The sequence below is a fragment of the Chiloscyllium plagiosum genome, unplaced genomic scaffold, assembly GCF_037043375.1.
Source record: "Chiloscyllium plagiosum isolate Xiang-an unplaced genomic scaffold, Cpla_swu_hap1 HiC_scaffold_10, whole genome shotgun sequence".
Taxonomy (NCBI): Eukaryota; Metazoa; Chordata; class Chondrichthyes; order Orectolobiformes; family Hemiscylliidae; genus Chiloscyllium; species Chiloscyllium plagiosum.
Window position 1 is genome coordinate 105,933,878 of NW_028270148.1, and position 25,023 is coordinate 105,958,900.

The window sequence follows — 25,023 nt, forward strand, 5'->3', positions numbered from 1 at the left end:
ATTGTGCTCCTTGTCCCAAGACTGTAGACTCTTTCTAGCCGGGGTCCCAAGCTCAGTGCTGTCAAACACACTGCAAATCTTACATATTTGAATGAGATGATCTCTTACCCTCTCAAACGCCAAAGAATAAAGATCCATTCTACAGAATTCCTACTAGGACAATTATTGCACGTATCAATTAAAATTTGACTAAAATACAGTATTAGAAATCCTTGGTATATTTCAATGAATTGCAACAGAGGTAATTAATTTCATTTTCGTTAATGTCATTAATTTAATTCTGCTCTATCGTATAATATATTGTAGAATTTACCCCAAGCAGTAAGCAAGTTGGAAATAGTTTCATTGCACTTGGCATTAACATGTGTTTTCATTACAAATCTCTTCCTCAAATTTTTAACTAACAGTTTTAATGGTTCATGAATCGGACAGTTTTCTAAATCCACCAGTTTTTGTTTTGCTTTATAATTTTTCACATTTTTATCTGATCATCCTCCAGGATGATTCTTCAAACTTTTCTATGATTTTATATATCCCATCTTAGGAGCCTCCACTCTTTCAAAATATTGAGAAAACTGAGCTGTTCCTACAGTGTGATTATTTTAGTAAGTTTACTCTTTCTGCAGACAAACTTGTATTTGTGAAACTAATAATGTTCTGTTTTTCCCCATCAATAATTCTCTGTACAGGCACTCCTGAACTGCAGTATGCTGAACAACATGCCTCTACCTTTATAATGCCCATTGCTAAATACTGCTGCAAAGTACTGTGTACATGAAGGGCATGAAAACTTTCTAGCTATGGCAGTTGTAACTTTCTACTCATCCCAAGGCTATAAAGTATGAATCAAAACAGCCAATCAGCCCATTAAGTTTGTTCCTTTCATTGAAAGCTCATGATCCCACCTACATAGGAATCAATTGGCTCACTATTGAAACATAATATTTGTTGCAATGTGTATTTATCTTCCTTGAAAATCTTAGACAATCTTAGACAAATCTTGTCTAAGTTTATTGCACAGACTGTTGAATTATGTCCTGATTTGAATCATCTTCCTAGGAGGAACTATATTCAGTTTGTTTTTGTTCCTGTGTCTGGGGAATTGCTGTTCCATGCATGCAAGACCGAAGTTTGAAACTCCTTGTGAATTTCTAGTATTCATATTTGGGTCCCATCCATTTGGTGAATATAGACATGCCATTCTGTCCTCAGGTAGTATGATTTACATAAGTACTGTCAGATCTCCAAAGGTAATCTGGTAAAACTTGAACAGTTAACTTATTTCCACTTTTGTGCTAGTGAAGACAATTTTGCTGGTCCACAATAGATAACACTCATTAAAGTCACACAGTAACCGTCATAGAGAAACAGACCCTTTCAGTCCATGCTGACCAGATATTCTAACCTAATGTAGTCCCATTTGTCAGCACTTGGCCCGTATCCCTCTAAACCCTTCTTATTCAAATATCCATCCAGATGCCTTTTAAATGTTGTAATTATACCAGCCTCCACCACTTTCTTTGGCAACTGAACACTTAATGAAAAGGTCCTGGGAATAAGTAGACCTTGGAGTGCAGATTTCATGGTTCCTTGAAAGTGGAGTCGTAGGTAGATAGGATAGTGAAGAAGGTATTTGATATGCTTTCCTTTATTGGTCGGAGTATTGAGTATAGGAATTGGGGGGTCATGTTGCATCTGTGTAGAAGATTGGTTGGGCTGCTTTTGGAGTGTTGCGTGCAGTTCTGGACTCTCTCCTGTCAGAAGGATGTTGTGAAACTTGAAAGGGTTCAGAAAAGCTTTGCAAGGATGTTGCCAGGGTTAGAGGATTTGAGCTGTAGGGAGAGGCTGAACAGGCTGGGGCTGTTTTCCCTGGAGCATTGGAGGTTGTGGGGTGACCTTACAGTGGTTTATAAAATCGTGAGGGACATAGATAGGATAAATCAACGAAATCTTTTCTCTGGAGTGGCATAATCCAGAACTAGAGGGTTTGGGTTTAGGGTGAGGGAGCAAACAAATTTAAAAGGGGCTTAAGAGGCAACCTTTTCATGCAGAGAGTGCATGGTAGAGTGTTTAATACATATATATTAAAAGCATGCTATTCTTCAATTTGATATGCCACTTCATAATGTACAGCAAAATGTGTAATTGTACCAGCTCCCAAAGCTGTTCCTGGGGGATAGGGGTTGTGTGGCGGGGGGATGCTCCATCTATTGAAATTGTACTTTTATTTCATTAGCTGTCATTGTTACATTGCAGACATGGACTTTTTTCTGCACTGGGTGAGTTCATTTGTTTTATAGCTTGTCCCTGTGGAGGTCTTCTAAAAGCTCCAAAAGTTTTAGAAGTAAGGTGTACATGATCTTGGATTTAAATCCGTGTATTCTCAAGCAATCAAACTTTCATCACTAAGAGTTTCTGACTAATACAACAAAGTTGCAAAATAAAACATCAGTGCAACTTTCTTAATGAAAATACCATCTTTTTTTTATTGTTGAGGGGAGAAAAGAGGAATTTTAGTCTAATTTAATTACAGGACTCCTGGAGATTTTGGCTATCTTCTATCCTAACTGAAAGTTATGCATCCGATGCTTGTGTTCCACCTACCAGCCGGGTGGTGTAACTTAGAAACAGAATTCATATTTATATTGTTTGTGAATGCTTTCTAGCCTTTCCTATGATGTGATTTCTGCTTTAATCATTTCCATATACTGTATATCTTCCTCAATTTATGTTTTTAAATAGCAGCAATATTCTTAAAATCAGAATTGAGTGAATGCACATTGTTTTTATATTAACAACCATACTTCTTTATTAAGGTTGGAAACATTACCAGAATTTAATCTACACTATATTTTTGTACTTAATATCCAGAATACTGATCATCTTATAGTCATGACACAATTGACTCTGGCATCCTAAACCTCACAACTGTGTCATTTTGGTTTTTTTTAAACTGTTTAAACCAACTGAGTTGCATTATTTGTTTGGCTTTAAAGCCTGCAGTCTTTATTGTATTTCTGTTGTCATCATTTGTGTTTACATAGAACCTTTAATTTAGAAAAGTATTCCAAATATTTTCATAGTCGACAGTAAACTTGAAAGTTTGGAAGCAGGATGAAAACTGGTTGGTAATGACTGCGAATTTTAAATTGGATCCTAAAGAAGAGGTCTTGGAAGATTTTATGATACTCCAAAGCACAGGGCCTCGATGGTTGAAGCCATGCCACTAACATTAAGGTGAATACAGAGACATTTGAATGAGAAGCTCATAATATTTGGCCTATTAGCAGCAGGTACTGGAGAAAAAGCCTGTAATTGGAGGAGCAACTTCTCACTGATTCTGTCCATTCTATTTGCAGCATGACTTTTCTCTGGTTGCCCCATGATTGAATTTTGCTGGGTATTTGGAGGCCTTCTTGTACTTTGAATCCTGGAATTGGGAGACATCAGAAATGGATTTGTATATGGGGATGAAATTTTTAAATTGAAAGTTGGAAGCCAGTGTAGATGAGCAAGGGCAAGAGTAATGGGTAATTATTATTTAGTATCAGGCAATGGAAATTTGAAAAGTTGAAACTTATGCAGAATGGATGGCTAAAACAGCTTTGAAATAATTGAGTCTGATATTGTTAAATATTTTAAGAACACATGGGCTGAGGTGAACCAAGGAGAAAGGAGATACTTTGTAACATAGTAGATCAGTCCCAAGCTAAAGTTGCTGTTGCATCAGATATAAATGCCACTCAGTATTGTTCAACATGAGACAGTAGTATGGAATGAGTGCCAAGAGTCTGAGAGATGGGGTGATTTTGATTGATACTAAACCACATCTAAAGGTCAGGTCAGGTAAGGGAGAAGTGCGTGCAGAACCTGATTCCACATTCAAAATTGAATTGTCAGCTTCTGATTTTTTTTAAAAATGGGGACAACATTATGCATCACCCCAGTGGGTTTAGGTTGTTTTCAAACTTTGATTTTCTACCTTGTAACTATTGTCTGACATTTTCCTTGGAAAAGAATAAGTCATGAGGGCTATGTGATGTCCTTCCATAATATTAATGTAGCCCAGTGTTTCTCAATGTGGTCTTTAAACTTATTTTTTCCCTCACAGCACCAGAAACCCGGTCTGATTCCTGCCTCGGGCAACTGTGTGGAGTTTTGCACATTCTCCCCGTGTCTGCGTGGGTTTCGTCCAGGTGCTCTGGTTTCCTCCCACAGACCAAAGACATGCAGTTTAGGTGAATTGGCCATGCTAAGCTGCCCGTAATGTTCAGGGATGTGTAGGTTAGGTGCATTGGTCGGGGAAGTGTAGGGGAGTGGGTCTAGGTGGGGTGCTGTTCAGAGGCTCAGTGTGGACCTTTTGGGCCAAATAGCCTGTTTCAACACTAGGGATTCTGAGATTATCATGTCTATTAGTAATAGATTAGCAGTAATACTTTTAATTGATCAGATGGTCCAAAACATTTTGACTGAGAAGGGAAAATTCATTGATTAATTTTTTGTTTACATATTATTATTCAGATCCTACAGTAAGGTATTCAGACTCACATACAATTACAAAAGTTATTTTGAGATGTAACAAATTTAGAATTTGATTCTTGCATTGGATTTGTGTGTCTTCCTGTTCTGCTGGCAGTGAGCTGTTTTCATTAAATCACGTTGCTCTACATTGAATACATTGCTCTAAACACAAAGGTATAAGAAATCAGATATTTTCGATAAAAATTGGTGCTTAAGAGTATTCACAAAAATCGGAAGAAACAGCGTATGATGTATTGTTTATTATACACATTATTTGTCAAACAAATTCAGAATGTATTAGGCAAGCTGAGGACATAATTGCTGAATTTGACTATATGCATGTTTATGTTGCAGAGGTTGACAAAATAAAGGAAGATGGTCAGCAATCAAGTTGTACTGGAGTCAAGGGCAGCCCCTAAAAACTTGTTGGATGAAATGCACAAACTCCGGATTTTATGCTACTTCTGTGATGTAACTGTGCAGATAGAGCACCAAGGCAACAAAGAGGAATTTGTTGCTCACAAAGCTGTATTGGCAGCTGCCAGCAGTTACTTTAAGGAACTGTTCCTTAATGAAATGGTGAACACTAAGATTACTATCGTTACTTTGCAAGACATTTACACAGCAGACTTTGCCTCTTTTTTGGATTTTGTATATACTGCAAAAGTCGAGGTCGAAGCCGAGAGGGTACAAAGATTACAGGAGATTGCAGAGAAATTGAAGTGCAGGGAACTAGCCGAAGTTTGCAGTCAAGTAAAATCACAGATACTTGAGTCAGCTCTAATGGACTTGGGCAATTTGGCTGATTCCCAGGGAGCAGAAGGAATTATAGACAATAAACAGGACAGTGATTGTATTTCAATTTCTTCTCAAAACACATCAGCAATTCCTTCAACAGTAGACATTCGCCAAGTGTCCACTGCCTATGATATTTCTGATGAAGAGAAATCTCATGATCAAGATTATAAGCCATTGCTAGTAACCACTAGAGCCAAAGGCTGGGAAAAGTCAGAAAAAGAGAAGAAAATGGGGAAACCTTTCAGTGGAAAGGCCAAGCGAGCCAGTGGAAGGCTGGCAGGCCGAAAAGTCTTTTTGGAAATTCCCAAAAAGAAATATACTCGTAAGCTTCGTGAGCAAGAGAAGGTTGATCAAAATTTTGAAGAGGGATCTGAAAAATTGACCTGTGTAGAAGATAACCAAGTTGATGAAGACCAAGTGAAAAAAGAAACGATGGCTGAAATTGTTGAAGATCCAGATGAAGAAGATGGGATGATGGAAGGGGACGATGATGAAGATGAAGCAGAGAGTGATAGTGATTTTGAATTAGATGAGGATACCAAAAAGACACCTGATGAGATTGAGAAAAAGAGAAGAGGTGGAAATTTTAAATGTGACAAATGTGAGAAAGACTTTCAATATGAGAAGAGCTACTTGAAACACATAGAGCAGAATCATGGTGTTACGCCTGAAATAATTTATCGCTGTGACACTTGCAATCAGACTTTTGCTAACCGCTGTAACTTAAAAAGCCACCAAAGGCATGTCCATGTTGAAGAGCGTCGCTTTCCATGCTCACTTTGTGGTAAAAAGTTTAAAAGGAAAAAAGATGTGAAGCGGCATAACCTTCAGGTTCATGAGGGTGGTGGAGAGCGTCACTTATGTCTGCAATGTGGTAAAGGACTGAGTTCCAAAACTGCTTTGAGACTCCATGAAAGGACGCACACTGGAGATAAGCCTTATGAGTGCACGGAATGTCATGCTAAATTTTCTCAGCCATCTGCACTGAAGGTGCACTTGAGGTAAAATTGTGCTGAATAACTTTTTATAGTATGGATTTTGAGCCACTCAGTTATCTCTGCATGGATTTGAGGTACTGTATAAACTCGTGTAAAAGTCAAATTTTTTTAGACGTTTTTAAAGTTGAAATTAGGAGATTGACTATTATGTAAGTATCGTTTTCGAGGGGATGGAATTCATGCTTGTTTTGAGTCAAAAATGGGCATACAAGAGCCAGATCACAATATAATTCTTTTTCCTTTTGTTTATTATTTTATGAACATTATTGAATATTTGTCTACAAAATAACTGTGTCCATTCTGCCTCCTGCAGTAGAATGGTACTGTCATACCGTATTCCAGTTACCAGTACCGTAAAATGCATGTAGGTCTGCACATACCATATATAGTATAGTAATAGTTTAATTTTTTTGACTACTTTTTAAGGTTAAATTTATGTGGTCAACTCGACAAGGTTCCCATGGGAGACTGATTAGCAAGGTTAGATCTCATGCAATACAAGGAGAACTAGCCATTTGGATACAGAACTGGCCCAAAGGTAGAAGACAGAGGTTGGTGGTGGAGGGTTGTTTTTCAGACTGGAGGCCTGTGACCAGTGGAGTGCCACAAGGATCGGTGCCGGGCCCTCTACTTTTTGTCATGATTTGGATGCAAGCATAAGAGGTACAGTTAGTAAGTTTGCAGATGACTCCAAAATTGGAGGCGTAGTGGACAGCGAAGAGAGTTACCTCAGATTACAACAGGATCTGGACCAGATGGGCCAATGGACTGAGAAGTGGCAGATGGAGTTTAATTCAGATAAATGCGAGGTGCTGCATTTTGGGAGGGCAAATCTTAGCAGGACTTGTACACTTAATGGTAAGGTCCTAGGGAGTGTTGCTGAACAAAGAGACCTTGGAGTGCAGGTTCATAGCTCCTTGAAAGTGGAGTTCGCAGGTAGATGGATAGTGAAGAAGGTGTTTGGTATGCTTTCCTTTATTGGTCAGAGTATTGAGTACAGGAGTTGGGAGGTCATGTTGCGGTTATACAGGACATTGGTTAGGCCACTGTTTGAATATTGCGTGCAATTCTGGTCTCCTTCCTATCGTAAAGATGTTGTGAAACTTGAAAGGGTTCAGAAAAGATTTACAAGGATGTTGCCAGGGTTGGAGGATCTGAGCTACAGGGAGAGACTGAATAGGCTGGGGCTGTTTTCCCTGAAGCGTCAGAGGCTGAGGGGTGACCTTTATAGAGGTTTGCAAAATTATGAAGGGCATGGATAGGATAAATAGGCAAAGTCTTTTCCCTGGGGTCGGGGAGTCCAGAACTAGAGGGCAAAAGTTTAGGATGAGAGGGGAAAGATATAAAAGAGACTTAAGGGGTAACCTTTTCACGCAAAAGGTGGTACGTGTATGGAATGAGCTGCCAGAGGATGTGGTGGAGGCTGGTACAATTGCAACATTTAAGAGGCATTTGGTTGGGTATTTTAATAGGAAGGGTTTGGAGGGATATGGGCCGGGTGCTGGCAGGTGGGACTAGATAGGGTTGGGATATCTGGTCGGCATGGACAGGTTGGACCGAAGGGTCTGTTTCCATGTTGTACATCTCTATGACTATTACAGGGATGACTACTTTTGAGGGTCTGAAGTTCATGTTCAAGTTCAAAATTCATACAGTTTCATTAGCCGAAGTCCAGTTGATGTCTAAACAAATAAAGAAGAAAAACACAAAAATTACAGTAATTCTGACAATCTGGAACAGAGAGCAACAAGCCGGTAGACTGGAAGATCCAGTCGGAATGGAGCGGTACACCCAGCAGACTGGAAAGCTGGAGTGGAGTGCAACGGGCAGGCACACTGACTCATAAATGTTGATCTGTTATCTGTGAAGAACTAGTGTCGACTTATATTGAAAATTCCAGATTTTTTGATGAAAGGTAAGAGGTTAACTTTACATGAGATCGACTTATACTAGAGTATATAAGGTAGTTCAGAGGATGTCCCAATGATCTTGTTAGTTACAGCAATATAATCTACACATAATTAAAGTATAATCTTGTGCCTTTTATGAGCAAGATGGAAGAAGTAATTTATTCATGTAAAAATATGCAGAAGAGTTCTTCATCTTGAAATTTCTTTAGAAAACTGCATTTTCTTTGAAAGCATTGTTTCATTGACTAGGTGATTTGCTAACCAAAGTAAAAAGGAAATGTTCTTGAGCATGCATATGGTGAGACAACCTCATGCCTGCCATTCCACTTAGCCAGACTCCAGTCTGTGGTGTTGATTTTTATTTAATCAGCAACTGCAATTCCTGGAAGCCATGCAATAGCCACCTCTTTTCTGAGTTGTGGAAGTGAGCACCTTGATAATGTGTAGCATTGTTTGTCTTTCAACGAGTGCATAAGTAGTTTGTACTGAGGCCTCATTGGCAGAGATTGCCTGTCCTAGCTTGTGCTGAGCCTCTTTATTAAGGTCCAATTTTCACTCTGCTATTTCAAAGCCTGCCACTTGACAGATGGGTTTGTCACACGGAACTTAGAGTCATAGAGATGTACAGCACAGAAACAGTCCCTTCGGTCCATGCCGACCAGATATCCCAATCCAATGTAGTCCCACCTGCCAGCACCTGGCCCATATCCCTCCAAACCCTTCCTATTCATATGCCCATCATGATGCCTTTTAAATGTTGCAATTGTACTAGTCTCCACCACTTCCTCTAGCAGTTCATTCCATACACTTAACCACTGTCTGCATGATAAAGTTGCCCCTTAGGTCTCTTTTATATCTTTCCCCTCTCACCCTAAACGTGTGCCCTCTAGTTCTGGACTCCCCCACCCCGGGGAAAAGACTTTGTCTATTTATCCTATCCATGCCCCTCATGACGTTTATAAACCTCTACAAGGTCACCCCCTCAGCCTCCAACGCTCCTGGGAAAACAGCCCTAGCCTATTCAACCTCTCTATAGCTCAAATCCTCCAACCCTGACAATATCCTTGTAAATCTTATCTGAACCCTTTCAGGTTTCACAACATCTTTCCGATAAGAAGGAGGCCAGACTTTCATGCAATATTCCAACAGTGGCCTAACCAATGTCCTGTATAGCCGCAACATGACCTCCCAACTCCTGTATTCAGTACTCTGACCAATAAAGGAAAGCATACCAAACGCCGCCTTCACTATCCTATCTAACTGCGACTCCACTTTCAAGGAGCTATGAACCTGCACTCCAAGGTCTCTTTGTTCAGCAACACTCCCTAGGACCTTACCCATTAAGTGTATAAGTCCTGCCAAGATTTGCTTTCCCAAAATACAGCACCTCACATTTATCTAAATTAAACTCCATCTGCCACTTCACAGTACATTGGCCCATCTGATCAAGATCTCGTTGTAATCTGAGGTAACCTTCTTTGCTGTCCACTACACCTCCAATTTTGGTGTCATTAGCAAACTTTGCCTCTTATGCTTACATCCAAATCGTTTATAAAATTATGAAAAGTAGAGGGCTCAGCACCGATCCCTGTGGCATCCCACTGGTCACAGGTCTCCATTCTGCAAAACAAAAGCTCCACCACCACCACCCTCTGTCTTCTACCTTTGAGCCAGTTCTGTGTCCAATGGTGAGTTCTCCCTGTATTCCATGAGATCTAACCTTGCCCACCAGTCTCCCATTGGCAACCTTGTCCAATGCCTTACTTAAGTCCATATAGATCGCATCTACCACTCTGCCCTCATCAATCCTCTTTGTTACTACTTCAAAAAACTCAATCAAGTTTGTGAGACATGATTTTCCATGCATAAAGCCATTTTGACTATTCTTAATCAGTCCTTGCCTTTCCAAATACATGTACATCCTGTCCCTCAGGATTCCCTCCAACAATTTGCTCATCACCGAGGTCAGGCTCACTGGTCAAGAGTTCCCTGGCTTGTCCTTACCACCTTTCTTAAACAGTGGCACCACGTTAGCCAACCTCCAGTCTTCCGGCACCTCACTGTGACTATTGATGATACAAATATCTCAGTAAGAGCCCCAGCAATCACTTCTCTAGCTTCCCACAGAGTTCTCGGGTACACCTGATCAGGTCCTGGGGATTTATCCACTTTTGTGATTCAAGACATCCAGCATTTCTTCCTCTCTAATATGGACATTTTTTCAAGATGTCACCATCTATTTCCCTATATTCTATATCTTCTATCTTCTTTTCCATAGTAAATACTGATGCAAACTACTTATTTAGTATCTCCCCCCATCTCCTGCGGCTCCACACAAAGGTTGCCTTGCTGATCTTTGAGGGGCCCTCTTCTCTCCCTAGTTAGCCTTTTGTCCTTAATGTAATTGTAAAAACTCTTTGGATTCTCCTTAACTCTATTTGCCAAAGCTATCTCATGTCCCCTTTTTGCCCTCCTGATTCCTCTCTCAAGTATATTCCTACTGTTAGAGAATTCCCATGGGAATTGTGACAATTTGTGATGTACAACCAATGTTATCAAGAGAAGATTCAAAAGTTGAAAAGAAAGTCGACCCTAGTTACGTTCTGGAGTCTAGAAGCTGGTTAGAAACCAGCAGTATTGGGATGCCATTGTTCCCTCTCATTCTTTACAGTCTGTTTGCGCACTGCAGTGCATAGTCTCTAAGATTGTCACATGACCATGCATAGGCATAGCTTAAAACACTTAATTATGCATGGCACATTCCTGATATCTTTTGGGCCACAAACCCATACTGTTTAGAGGAAAGATTAGTGGTGATTTGAATTTATGTAATGTTTTACCTGTACATCAGTATGACAAACAAAAGTATGAATGCCAAACAGGTAAAAGAGAAAAATTAGAGGGGGAAGATCACAAAGCATCAGAGAGCAGGGGCTTAAGGTGTCTTTTGAAGATAGAGAGAAAAATAGCAAGCCAAAGTTTCAAGAGTGGATTTTAGATTGGAGTGTAGGAGCATGCTACTTTCTTACATCCCCTTTTCTCCTTTGGTAATGAGATTGGGAAAGAAGTAAGGGAAAGACTTGCTTCAAGTATTTTATCATATTTTTTGGACTGATATTGTTAAAAAAAACCTTTCAGGTCAATTTGATAGTATTTGTGAACCCCCACTTGAAAATTGAGATTTTTGTCAGAGTTACGAATGCATACCTAATTTCAGAACCTTCAAATCAAGTAATCACACTGCCACTGGTTGTTTTGATGTTGTAACTGTACTGCATGCAGCATTGGAAAGGGCATTTCTGCTTTAGAATTTAATGTAGTTCTTATGCAATTTCATGCAATGTTTTGTAATTTGATTTTTTTAAAGTAAATTTTTTTGATACAAGTATATCAATACTTTCTTTCTCTTGCTCACACTCAAGGGTCCATACCGGTGAAAAACCATTTGCCTGTGATGAATGTGGTGCCAGGTTCACACAGAATCATATGTTGATATATCACAAGAGATCTCACACAGGTAATTTGTTTTTCACTTTTCTGAATTCTATTTGTATGTCTACTTGAAGCAGTTCAGTTTGTACAGCCTGAAACAAGGTGTAAAATACAATCAAAAGTTGTGATTCAGCTACATCTCCTAGCTTATTAACAAGTATCTGGAATTGGCAGCGCTGCTTGAAATAGCTGATAACCTTGGAGCTGTGCCATAGCAAATGGCATATATATGAAAGAAAGTGAAAATAAAAGCAAAATAAATTGGTCGTAATAAAGAATAAACGAATGTTAAACATGATATGCCTGTGCAAGTAAAAAGTGGCTCGGCTGATCTGTCTCTGGAAGTACCTCAACCCAATTATTATGGTCCACAATCTGTTAAATTATCACCGCTATCTATTGAACAGTTTGACCTCTGGAAGGTAAGTACCTAGACACTAGAGGAAAAAAGTTTCTGAATGAAGAGTATGGTAATGGAGGAAATAAAATGGAAGTATCACCTTGCAAAGAACTGTCTCGCATCTCTGTTGCAATTTGTAATATTAAATCAAGCTGTGAAGAAGTCAGTTTGGTTGCTTTGACAATCATGTACAGATGAAGAAAAACTTTTTTGCTATGACATAAAACTAAATGTAACAAGGCAAAAACTTTAATTTTTCAAAAAGCCTTTTTAAAAGTTATATTTGTGCAGATTTGACCATTTATTTTTACATTAATTTTCTTCCCAGCTTTTCTTTAAGTGTTAAACAGGCCTTTATTGTTTTCATTGGACTGCTGTGCTTACAACAATCACTCTTAGTGAGGGTGTGTCATTTGGATGTCTACAAGCTATTTACCTCATGTGAACTGCAGCTGAGCCTAACCTTGGCTAATCTGCACTCATTCAGTTTAAGTAAAGGTCACTGGATATTGGTCAGGAGCAAAACCTTGGCCAGTTCTCCTCCCCTTATCTTGTTCTACTGCAGTGTTAACAGATCAAATAAGCCTTCACAGATTGGAGATTGAACTACTTTGTGCAGCTTACTGTGATAAACTGTTAAGGCCCGGGGCATCCTTGAAGAAACCTCCTTAATGTTTTGCAGAACTCCAAAAAAGAACATATGTGTTTTTGTATAAGTAATAAGTATTAGAAATAATTGTTACTGGTGTTTTTCTGGATATTTCAGATGTGTGAAGAAATTTAGGAGCTGCTGGTACTCTAAAGTTTGAGTGTTTGTCCAAGTTTAAATGTTTGGTCAAGCTCTGCAGAACCAGGATCTTGAGAGGAGTCAGGAATTTATTAAGTTTGTTGTGCTTTGACATATTCCCAAGAGATATAATATGGTACTTTATGAAGGCAAGTTTGATAAAATGAATTTAGGAGAACAAACTCATAAGTTTCAGCCAACCGTGTTGCAGAAGAAATATTGATGTATGTAGCCACTACATATCCAAAAAGAAATTATATGTAAAAATAAATGGTCATTGGATCTAAATATGTGGTAACAGAAAATGATGGAACAGCACAGTTGGACTCCAAAGCAAAGGCTACGTTAGCATTTTGGATACACCTTCTTGTGTCTAAAATATTAGCATATTCTTCAAGAAACTGATCAATCTGCTGTATGTTTCTAAAGTTTTCTAGTTTTTATTTTGACTTTGACTCATTTTCTTTTTACTCCCTTTTACACGTATATAATATCTGAAAAGGACTGCAAACTGATCGAATGACCATAGGACACAGGAGCAGAAATAACCATTTTGGTACATCCAGTCTTCTGTGCCATTCACTGAGTCCATGGTTGATCTGATCCTTAATATCACTGTCTTGCATTTTCCCCATAACTCTTGATTTCCTAACTGAAACTATGCTTTTCAGCCTTGAATATAATTAACGTTGCAGCCTCAACAGTCCTTTATGGTTAAAAAAAATTCCACAGATTCAACACCATTTGAGAGAAGAAATTTGTCCTCATCTCTCATAAATGATTTGATTAGATTACTTACAGTGTGGAAACAAGCCCTTCAGCCCAACAAGTCCACACCGACCCGCCGAAGCGCAACCCATTCCCTTACAATTACCCCTACACCTAACACTATGGGCAATTTTCTTTTTAGCATGGCCAATTCACCTAACCTGCACATTTTTGGACCATGGGAGGAAACCCACGCAGACATGAGGAGAATGTGCAAACTCCACACAGTCAGTTGCCTGAGGCAGGAATTGAACCTGGGTCTCTGGCGCTGTGAGGCAGCAGTGCTAACCACTGTGCCACCATGCCGCCCATAAATGTGTGACCTCTTATTCTGAAATTATGCCCTCTGATCCTAGTCCGTGCAATGTTAATATATCCAAGCTCAATAGATAATAGGGAAAACAAAAAGAGAATGGAGTATGCAAATAGGAAGTCTTGCTAAAACTGTATTGGCACAATTTCAACCATGTCTAGAATATTGTGAAGTTTTGGTCCCCTCGTAAGTTCCTTGAATATTGTGAAGTTTTGGTAACTTATTTAAGATGTCTAAATTGTGCCTTGTACAGTATTAGCAAGCCTGCCTATTTTTATATGCCATTCCTTTTGAAATAAAGGCTACTTTTCCATTTGCATTCCCTGTGCCTGCTGATCTTGGATGCCACCTTTTTGTGATTTATGTAAGGGTACCTCCAAAACTCCCTCTGTTGCAACTTTCTGCAGTCTGTCTGTGCTTAAATAATATTTGACTTCTATTTTTCCTGCCAAAGTTCATAACCTCACATTTTCCTACATTATATTCCATTTACCATACTTTTTCCCACTCACTTAATCTGTCTATAATCCCTCTGCACCTTTTTGTCAGTTTCACCTCCTGCCTTCCCACCTATTTTTGTGCCATGTACAGACTTGTTGATAGTACATTCACTTCCCTTATCGAAGTCATTAATATGTAATATACATATAAATTCCTGATTCTATCATTATTTTCATGTTATTCAAATAATCACAACAGTCACTTTTTAACAACCCTACTATTAACTTCTGAGAAACAAGAAATGGGGTGTGAATAAAACTGAGCTGAAATGATGCTTACATTTTATTAATAGACTTAAATTAACATTCTGATCATTTGTTTTTCAACCATTACTGTTTTCAGTGTATATGAATTTTACATTTTGTACTTTCCACTTACTTCTACTTACTATACTGAACATTGGGACTATTTAATCAGCATTTTTTAAAGAAAGTCAATGCGTTCCTGGCCTTTGTTTTTAACTGGAACATTCATGCCTGTAATTCGCAAGGAAGAACGTCTTGCTTGGATTTGTCCTACAATGAAGACTTGTTTACCAGAAGAGGAATGCTACTGTGGCCTGTGTTAGTGCTTTCTGGTTGGTCAAAAATGAATCTATTTGAATCTGTGAGCATGAGTTAAAAAAAATTGAGTGTCTTATATGGAAATTGAAATTAGAAATATTGTAGAATTTTGAGAAAATGCTTTTCTTTGAAGTAAAATCGGATATTATAATTCTGATGAAAATGCACAAGATAAATCTCAAATTGCAACCATGACTAGGAAATCCTTGTTAGATTTCATTACTCACCTAAAAGCTTCCTAAAACCATCATTAAAGTGTTTAATTAAACAATGCATTCACTTGATTGACTTGTAGCTTGATATTTTTAGTTCTGGAATTTGAGACTCTTGTGGCATAGCGGTAGTGTCCCTACCTCTGGACCTAGAGACCTGGGTGTATGATAACATCCCAGAGCAGGTTGTTCAGGAAATATCTCAATTCTAGAATATCACCATTTCTTTAGCATTTGATCTACTTTAATGACAACAATATTACTGACAGTGCAGCTGATTTCTCAGAATGGATTGCAGTTAGTACACTGTTTGGAAAAGGAATGCTTCAGCCAAATAACTATTCTTTCTGCTCTCATTGAAATTCTTGATAATTACCTTCTAATTTGTTTACATACCTCAAAGGCAACGTCGGTTGTCATTTTCATCAATTCTGATAGCTTTGGAAAATCTGAACTACTACTTTCACCTGGCCAATGGAAAGAGAAAATGCAGGTTTTTATGTAAAATGTTGAGAAATACAGTTGGAGCATAATGGAAGCAAAGTCTTGAGTTATCTTAATTTCCCTTCTCTCCTGCTTTCACTATTTGGTCACAGGTTTGTAGTTTAGTTTTAATTTGTTTCAACAAAGTGGTGATAATCTCTGCTTTTAAAATAAAATCTAAATCATAACTTCAACTGAATTGCAGCAGAAGTTTGAATTTTTTTAGCCAAGGTTGAAAAGTTATAATCCATTATGTTGAAAAGATGAGATGAAAAGCAAAGCAAGCTTTAATGTTAAAAGCTTGAAAGATTGCAGCAAGAAGATGATTGTGGGTACATTCATAGCTTTGAGATCTTGTGAATAAACTCTTCATTTTATCGTAGGAAGAAAATGAGAAGGTAAAACAGCAAATTTGCAGCTTGGAAAAATTTTGAGAAGATTCATCAAACATCTTTGATAAAACAGAAAGACATGACAGTTTGCAGTCTAGTGAAAGGGGGAAACGCCTATCCGATACTTTTTCTGAACTGAGAAAAAGAAGAGTTTCCTTAGGTTAAGATGTTTAAATGAAAATTAAATATATGCTTGAATAAGAAACTGAATTTCTTGAAGGCATCTTTAATATGGAAGAATTTTGGATACTCTATTTGAACTGAGAAGAGATAATGCAGCCTGTATATTAATTGACTGTAGGCCATTTTTAGTATCTGTTGATTGGACTTTCAAGACACATGAAAAAAAATCAGGGTTTTGATGCTGAACTTTAGCTAACAAGAAGTGTTGTTTTCTTTCTAGTTAAAGACATTAACAAAATTACACAGGAAGAAAAAGAATTTAATATTTTGTAAAGCTGTTTAGAGTCCAAATGTGGCAAAACCCATCACAAATAATTTTGATGCAAGATCACTCTTGTGATGAAGGCCCATACAACTGGAATTTGTACATACCTAGGTTCAATACAGTGCAGTGCAGTGCAATTCAGCTAATCAGTATTTGTATAGTTGGTTGTGGGATAACTATTAGCGAAGACTACTGGAAAACTTCCTTATTCTTCCATGTGTTGGGACCTTTTGCAATCACTTGAACAGATAAACGTGGTTTTGTTATTTTGCTCAAGAACTATTATTTATGCACTCAGAGACACATTCTTCCATTTATGAAAAACAAAGCACTCTACAGAAGCATCAAATAAATAAGATTTCTAGTTCCTCATCAAAATGTTTCGAGATGGTTTGTAGCTCAGGTTGAGGTTCTGGTTATAGGTTTGTTCACTGAGCTAGAAGGTTCGTTTTCAGACGTTTCGTCACCATAACCAGGTAACATCATCAGTGAGCCTCTGGATGAAGCACTAGTGGCATGACCTGATTTTTATTTGTGTTCCTTGGGTTGGTGGTATCATTTCCTGTGATGTCATTCCCTTTTTATTCTTGGGCTGGTAAATGCGATCTAAGTCAATGTGTTTGTTGATATGTTAATTCAACAAACACATTGACGTGGGTCCCATTTACCACCCACTGAGGAAAAAAAGGGAATGACATCACAGCAGGAAATGACACCACCAACCCAAGGAAGTCTAAACACACAAATAAAAAACAGACCATGCCACCAGTGCTTCATCCGGAGATTCACTGATGAATTTACCTAGCATGGTGACGAAACATCTGAAAACGAACCTTTGAGCTCAGCGAATAAACCTACATGCAGAACCTCAACCTGAGCTATAGGCTGTCTCAAAACTCACTAACATCCTATCAACTGTCTTCTAAGAGGGAGTGGTAAAATGGGTTAAATGCAGTAATGATTAATTAGGTTGATTGTGATTAGTCAGCATATTGTATACAATGTTACCGTTACAATCTGATTTCATATTGTCTGATTTGGGGGACCTCTTTCATGAAGTGGTTGAATTCAGGCTTTACAAGTTTTCTTATAAAGCATAAGTTTCTAAACTGCAGCGCATGCATATGATCTATACCACTAGAGCATTGGCTATTTGAAACAATGAGCAAGGTTATAGTCTCAAGTTGACTTTAATGAATCCACAATCTTAACTTTAGAAATGTTCAAACAAATGGCATGAACCATGTCTAGTATGTTCCAGAAATTCATTTTGATTCTACTTTATTTGAAGTGTCTCAGTACTTATGTTTTGTATTGTCTGGACATTGGGAACACAATAGAATGAAAAGTTTCTGCAAACTTGTGGCATGTAAGTGATATTTGCATACTACAGTTTAAAAGCAGCTTTGATAGAACACAAATATAGAACACCTTCTCCACAATGGCTAAAATTGAAAATGCAGCATCCATTAGATTAGATTACTTACAGTGTGGAAACATATGCCTTGTATAATTGTTAATTTATGAAACTGGTCATTGTACTGAAACCCATTATCATGCTTTGTTTTCCCATTCTCAGCTTCATTGATCCACATTTGTAGAGCGGTTACATCAGTTTGTCATGACTGATTGAGTTGATCTGATCATTTCCTTTCAGACATTTATCTGTGTATAATTCAGCATTTTCTGTTTCTGTTTTGGAATTCTAGCAATTACAATTTATCTTTTTATCTCAATTAAGGAATTGTCACTGCAATTATACAAAACTCGGGTCTAGACTATGTATGGAAAACTGTGTACACTTCCACAGTACACGTTTTTTGTTTATTCACTCATGGGACATGGGTGTCAATGACTAACCAGCATTTATTACCCGTCCCTCATTGCCTTTGAGAACGTGGTGGTGAACTGCTTTCTTGAGCTGCTGTAGGTTGATCCACAATGTCATTAGGGAGGGAATTCCCGCATTTTGACCCAGCAACAGTGAAGGAACAGTGATATATTTCCAAGTTAGGGTGGTGAGTGGCTTGGAGGAGAGCCTGCATGTGGTGGTGTTCCCATGTATCTGCTGCTGTTGCCCTTCTAGTTGGAAGTGGTTGTGGGTTTGGAAGGTTCTATCTCAGGATCTGTCACGAATTTCTGCAGTGCATCTTGTAGATAATACACACTGCTGCTGAGTGTTGGTGGAGGGAGTAGATGTATGTGGATATTAAAGTAGGCTGCTTTGTCCAGGATAGTGTCAAGCTTTTTGAATGTTGTTGGAGCTGCATCCAGCCACTCGAGTAGGAAATATTCCATCACACTCCTGACTTGTGCCTTGTAAATAGTGGACAGGCTTTGAAAAATAAGGAAGTGAGTTACTCGCCACAGTATTTCTGACCTACTGTTGTGCCAATGTGTGGTGAGTCCAGTTGACTTTCTGGTCAATGGTAACCCCAAGGATAGTGGAAGATTTAGTAATGGTAACACCATTGAATGTCAAGGGAAGGTGCTTTAAAATGGTTTAAAATATGTTGGCCTTAAGAGTCAAAAATAGGTTTAAAAAATGTTATAAATGCTCCAAACATTCTGATTGACAGTTACATAAATGTAGGATATATATATTCCATTTAAGAGCGTGAGATTAGAGCCAGACTGTTCAGGAGAGAAATTGGGAAAAACCTCATGTAAAGAATGGTAAAAATGTGGACCTCTCCCTCTCGCTTTTCTTCTCAATGTCCCTCTCTCTGAGTAGTAGATGCTAGTTCAGTTAGTAATTTTGTTTGAGATCAATACATTTTTGCTTGCCAAAAGTGTTAAGGGATTATGAAGCTAAGGCAGGAGAATGGAGTTAGGATACAGATCAACCATGTTGATTGGTGGAACATGCTTCAGAGGTTGAATGGACCTCATCTGTTGTTCATGTCATCTGGTTACCAGTGTTCATTGCTAAAACATAATTTCTCAAGCAAGCTTATGTAGTTGTATTAATTTCACTGTTTTGTCTTACAGGTGAAAGACCATTTATGTGTGAAACATGTGGCAAGAGTTTTGCTTCTAAGGAGTATCTGAAACATCACAACAGAATCCATACTGGATCAAAACCATTTGTTTGTGAGATCTGCTACCGTGCTTTTGCACAGAGAAATTCTCTTCATCAACATCTTAGAGTTCATACAGGTATCATTTGATTTGTTCTGACTTCGCTTTTTATATAAGCAGTGTGAACCAAATAAAGACCTGCTCCATTTCATTCTTTCTTGAAATCTAAATACTAAACCTGACCTTGTTTTAAATGAGGTTTACTAATTTAGCAGTCACCTGAGCACCTGTATTGAAGGAATGGCATTGCAGGTCAGAGACTCTAGTTACTGGGGGAAGCAACTGCTTAACTTTGATACGGAGATGTTATAGCTGATGAATGGTCTTTGGTCTTCAAACCTGATTCTTTTGGGTGTTATAAATAATTTACTAAACTAAATTTGACAATTTTCTGGACTGCAAATATATATCAAGATCCCTTTTGCTTTTACAATTTCTACCAGAAAACATGAATATCAGCTTACAACAAATCTATTTTGTATATTGTAATCTGCTGACATATTGCCAAATGTTAACGATTCAAATGTTTGAAGCTTTGAAAAGCGGAGACAAGCCTCTAATAATGTCTTTTTCAGGTGAGAGGCCTTACTGTTGTGATCAGTGTGGAAAGCAGTTTACACAGCTGAATGCCCTACAACGTCACTATCGCATACATTCAGGAGAGAAACCTTTTATGTGCAGTGCATGTGGGAGGACCTTTACTGATAAATCTACGCTCAGAAGACATGCTTCGGTGAGTATCTAACGGATGCCATGCAGATTTCTCTATAAGACTGCTTAAACTATAATTTCCTTCACCAGAATATTTTTATTGAAAGTGACATTAAGGAATTGTGAATGAATGTGGATTATGGTATGGCTATAGTTGGGTGTTCCTGTTTCCTAACAAAATTGCAATCTTATGTCATCTACTTTCGCCCAAAATGAAGAGTCTTCCATAAGTAGATTGCAAACACCAACAAATATTATAACCATACAGATTGAGACTTTATCACAAAAAAGCCAGTGTGCATATATATTATTTTAAAAATTCTTGTTTTGTCCCTTTTCATTTAATGTTTAACATTTTGCTTGTATGTGAATTTCCTGTGAATTTTTCTACTCTGAATTTATCAACATTTTATATTGGAAATTGCCCATGTGGATTTGTCTACTGTTCCTTCCCTAAGATACTGTCTTTCTCTTCAGCTTTTACAGCAGCATGTATTTGTGCCCTTCATTACTGCCCAGCAGCATGTATTTGTGCCCTTCATTGCTGCCCATCATTTTGATATCATGTGCGCACATTTTTTGCATTCCCACATTTTTTTCCACTATCGAACTCTTCAACTATATACTCGTTTTTGTTATTAGACAGATCCTATTGTGATTGCCTTCTTCTCACCCACACTCCTAACAGATGTAATGATACTGGAAATCCGCTAGCATAAATTACTTGCGTTCTAGGAATGGTTGTTAATGGATGCCATATTGAGAACATTATCATGTATATGTTGAGTTTTGAAGATCTTTTTAAGCTGAAATTAGAGGGTTGACTTACACATGAGTTATTGTTTTCACGGGGATGAAATTCGTGCTTGGCATGGACAAACGAGCCAGATCTCTCTGTAAAATAGTAAACAACAAAAGGAAAAGGAATTATGGCCACTATTGAATATTTATCTACAAAATAACTGTCTCCATTCTGCCTGCTACCATTGAACAGTACGGTCATACTGATTTCCACTTAAAACTATCGTAAAGTGCATAGGTGTACACATATGTACAAAAGTTAATAGGCATGCCAGCAGGCGGTCAGGCCATCTACCAGGGGAAATTTGTACAACACAATTCATGAAATAAAAACAGAGGAGCAGTAAAAGCAAAAAAAAACTGGTAGTATTTTATAAAAAGACTGCATAAAACTGTTAATATACAATAAACACTTTACATCAAAAACTGATATTCTCAGCAAAATATTCTTCTCACCACATATCACAAATATTATGGGATAGTCAGGAAGAGACCCCTGAAAACTAGGGTTGACTTATACACAAGCTAATTGAAAAATACCAGATTTTTCAGTCAAAATAAGGGGTCTACTTATACAAGAGATTGACCTATAAATGAGTATTTACGATAAGCAGAAAGAAAAGAGATTCATTAAGGCCTAGTAAGAGGCAAGAATTGTTGATTTTTGACTTAGCTGACATAAAAGCATTTGTCCTTATGCTTTAAATATTATTTTAAAACTTCTTTAATAGCTTTTATTGTTTGCTATGGCAATCTTTCCTAGCAGTGGAATGGATCTAGAATTTCTGTTTAATTGGCAATTTCATTTCACAAATTATTTTCTCAATGTTCAGCCAATGGTTTTTGAATTGTGAAGTTTTCTGCCTAAATTGGGGCAAGTGTCTCAAACTGAATTCTGTATTTTGCTTCTGATTTTGTTATTCATTCCTCGCCAGCATTTTAGTTTAATTGGATTTTTTCTTAATTTGTGATATTTAATCTCTATCTAATTAACATGGACAGAAAATTCAAAAGTTTAATGTAACAAGTAGCATTTTAATTGACAAGAACGTGTTTACTTTAGTACATTTGAAGTGCAAAATTAAAGAGTACCACCAATAAGACTACCTAGTTACTATAATTCCTGGATGGTTTTAATGACTAAATGCAATTTAGCTCCATATTGATACTAATGAATAACTGGAGCACCTACCCTTGTAATGCCAAATTTCCTCTGTAACAACTTAGAATTTTAGCTAATTTTGTTGCATTAAGTCATTAACATGGTAAAGATTCTTGTAGTTTTGTAAAGTGCCTATGGGATTCCTGAGAATTTCTAAAATGCCAAAGTTGCAAATTACCTGCTCTGAGGTGTACCAACCAAGATTTGAAATAATGTCAGAATTACTTAGTGATCTCTCAGACAGTGATAGGCACCAGACAAGTGACATCTTTCATAGAATGTATAATTCTCATTAGCACTATCAAGTTGCTTTTTGTATTCCAGCGTCCAGCAGCTAAATGTATTGTGCAGATTTTTGTGGCAGAGAAGCAGGCTATTAGGCCCAACTAATCTATGCTAGCATTGAAACATTGCATGTCCTAATCTTCTTTATCTAATGATAACAATGTATCCTTCTATTCTTTCTCTCTGATTCATTCCCCTGTGCTAATTGCTTCTTATGTTGCAAATGTGAATCAAATTTTGATCAAGTTCTTCTGAATTCCTTATCAGTGACTATTTTTGGAGAAACAAATTTTTGATGTTAAACCTACTTAATCTCTCTCTAGTTTTAAAATTTCTATTAAGGCAGCCGTTTCTTAAGACATGTATCCCAATTTGTTCATCGCTCCTAATAGTTATAGACTTTCAGTGCTGGTATCACTTGCACTTGTGGGAACTTTTAAACCTCTGAAGTTATTCCTGGTCCATTTTCTGTTGCAATGTATAATAGTCATGAAAATGGTGAATAGTACAGCAGAATGAACATGTTTATCAAGAGTTAAACACAAATATATTGTGTTTATATATGCTTCATGTGATATTTTAAACCCATCTGTATTTGAACTGTACGATTCTAAACTAGTTAAATGATCTTTTAACAATTGTCTCAATGTTTTAATTAACAGGTTCATAACAAGAATGCACCATGGCAATCCTTCCTTGTCATCTTGGATGAGGGCTCTAAAAAGAGCCATATTCAAAGAACAGATCTCCATCCATTTGTGGATTGTGAGCAAGTTGCCCCCTCAGAAGCACAAGAATCAGTGACTTGTACAGAAATACTCAATGACCAAAATACAGTCACGCTCCATGGAAACATCTCTTCACATGAACAAAACACATCTGGTACTTCAGATTGGAGGTCAGCTGGTTTGCCTTCCATCACTATGGTAACTCAAGCAGCCTCCATGGCAGCAACTTTTAATGAGCTTGCAGTACTCCATGCACCAACCGATTCAGTGCAGCCTCACTTGCATATCTTGGCAAATGTTGAACAGTTAGGTGCTGGAAGTACACAAGCTGTAGTGCTTGACAATAACACATTGGAAAAAAATGGGACCCCTACCACAAGCATTGTGACTACAATTTCTGTGCCTGCATGTCTAGCCATGACGAGTCACATCAGTAATATATTAACACATGGAGCTGGGGTTGGGCAAATGCAGAGTGGAACACCTGTCACCATATCAACAGGTTCTTCACAGCTAACTGTTATGCAGACTGATAATCTATCAACATTGCAGAGTACTGTAAATGGAGTGACCAGTATACAGAATATTCACATCTAAACTAATATTAACCAGCGGTGTTGTTTCCATCAGCCCATAGACTTGTGGATTAATTTTAAATGATCAAAACTTAAATCTTGCAAGTGAAAAAGAAATAAGTCACATTTTGTCAACCTTTTAGTTATCTGTAAAATATTTGCAGTTTTTATTCACTAGTTGCAGCGTATAATCTGGAGCATCATGAACACCGGTTTATTTCCTTAACTCCTTTTGAAGCTCTCAAGGCTGCAATTTATTTTTTGTTCCACTTTTTCCTGTTACCTTTTCTGCTGGGCTTTCTGGGAATTTGTTTTTAAAGAGAAGATGGTTTTAGTAACCTGTTGAAGTTTGACAATTGGATGTTGAGCATCAAAATATCTTTTAACCTAGTGATTTGATAGGTCCTTTGGAGCAAATCACGGGATGCTAATTGTTTAAATTGTCGTATTGCACAATATTTTTTCCAAATCAGTCATTAAGTTTGGCATACTATAGTCTTTGATAACAAACTGCATCTTTAAGTTTTCATAAAAAGAATCTGTTTGGCTGGCAATGGGCAAGTGTGGTTTCTTTTTTGGTTATCCATCATGTTTCAGGTCCATAGCTTTATGATGTGGGTAGCAGTATTTACATCCCAGATTCCCCCATAGAAATGCACGTGCCTTTTAATACTATGTAGGTGGATGAGTAGTTTGAGGGAAGCTTTGCTGTTTGAGTTCACATTTTAATGATAATGTCATAACACATGTTTAAAAGATTCCTTTTAAGGTCAAAAGTTGCCACCAAAATGTTGGAGCTATTGTAAATCCTAAATCAGAATGATAATTAAACCTGTAAAATGTATAAAGTGGTCATTTAAAGTGTATTAGGCACATGGAGAATATTTGTAGTAGGAGAAATCTGCTTCACTATATCATTAACTATAATATTAGGGGTTTGTGATCATCTTGTAAACTTGTATTGAACTTTAATATAAATTGGTTTTGTGAATCTCTATAATACAGTTGTAGAGATTGTCAAGTAAAAATGACATGCAGTTCTTTTTAAAAAACAATTTGGGTAATTTATGCTGTACTGTTCTCTTTGTATCTGT

At 37.6% G+C, this 25,023-nt stretch overlaps 1 protein-coding gene across 5 annotated transcripts in view; it reads left to right on the forward strand.

The window, feature by feature from the left end:
• The window catches only part of gzf1 (GDNF-inducible zinc finger protein 1), a 42,737-nt gene that overhangs the window by 12,509 nt on the left and 5,205 nt on the right, over positions 1-25,023 (forward strand). Inside the window, exons 2-7 of one of the 5 annotated variants that reach the window (XM_043696562.2) lie at positions 3,084-3,237; positions 4,876-6,320; positions 11,650-11,744; positions 19,578-19,745; positions 20,243-20,400; positions 23,289-23,524. In XM_043696562.2, coding sequence (XP_043552497.1) covers positions 4,897-6,320; positions 11,650-11,744; positions 19,578-19,745; positions 20,243-20,400; positions 23,289-23,524 — 2,081 coding nt within the window. In that variant the 5' untranslated portion in view covers positions 3,084-3,237; positions 4,876-4,896. Of the gene's footprint in view, positions 1-3,063; positions 3,238-4,111; positions 4,239-4,875; positions 6,321-11,649; positions 11,745-19,577; positions 19,746-20,242; positions 20,401-23,288; positions 24,994-25,023 lie in introns of those variants that run through there. The other 4 variants (XM_043696559.2, XM_087991635.1, XM_087991636.1 and 1 more) reach the window with 4 other exon arrangements.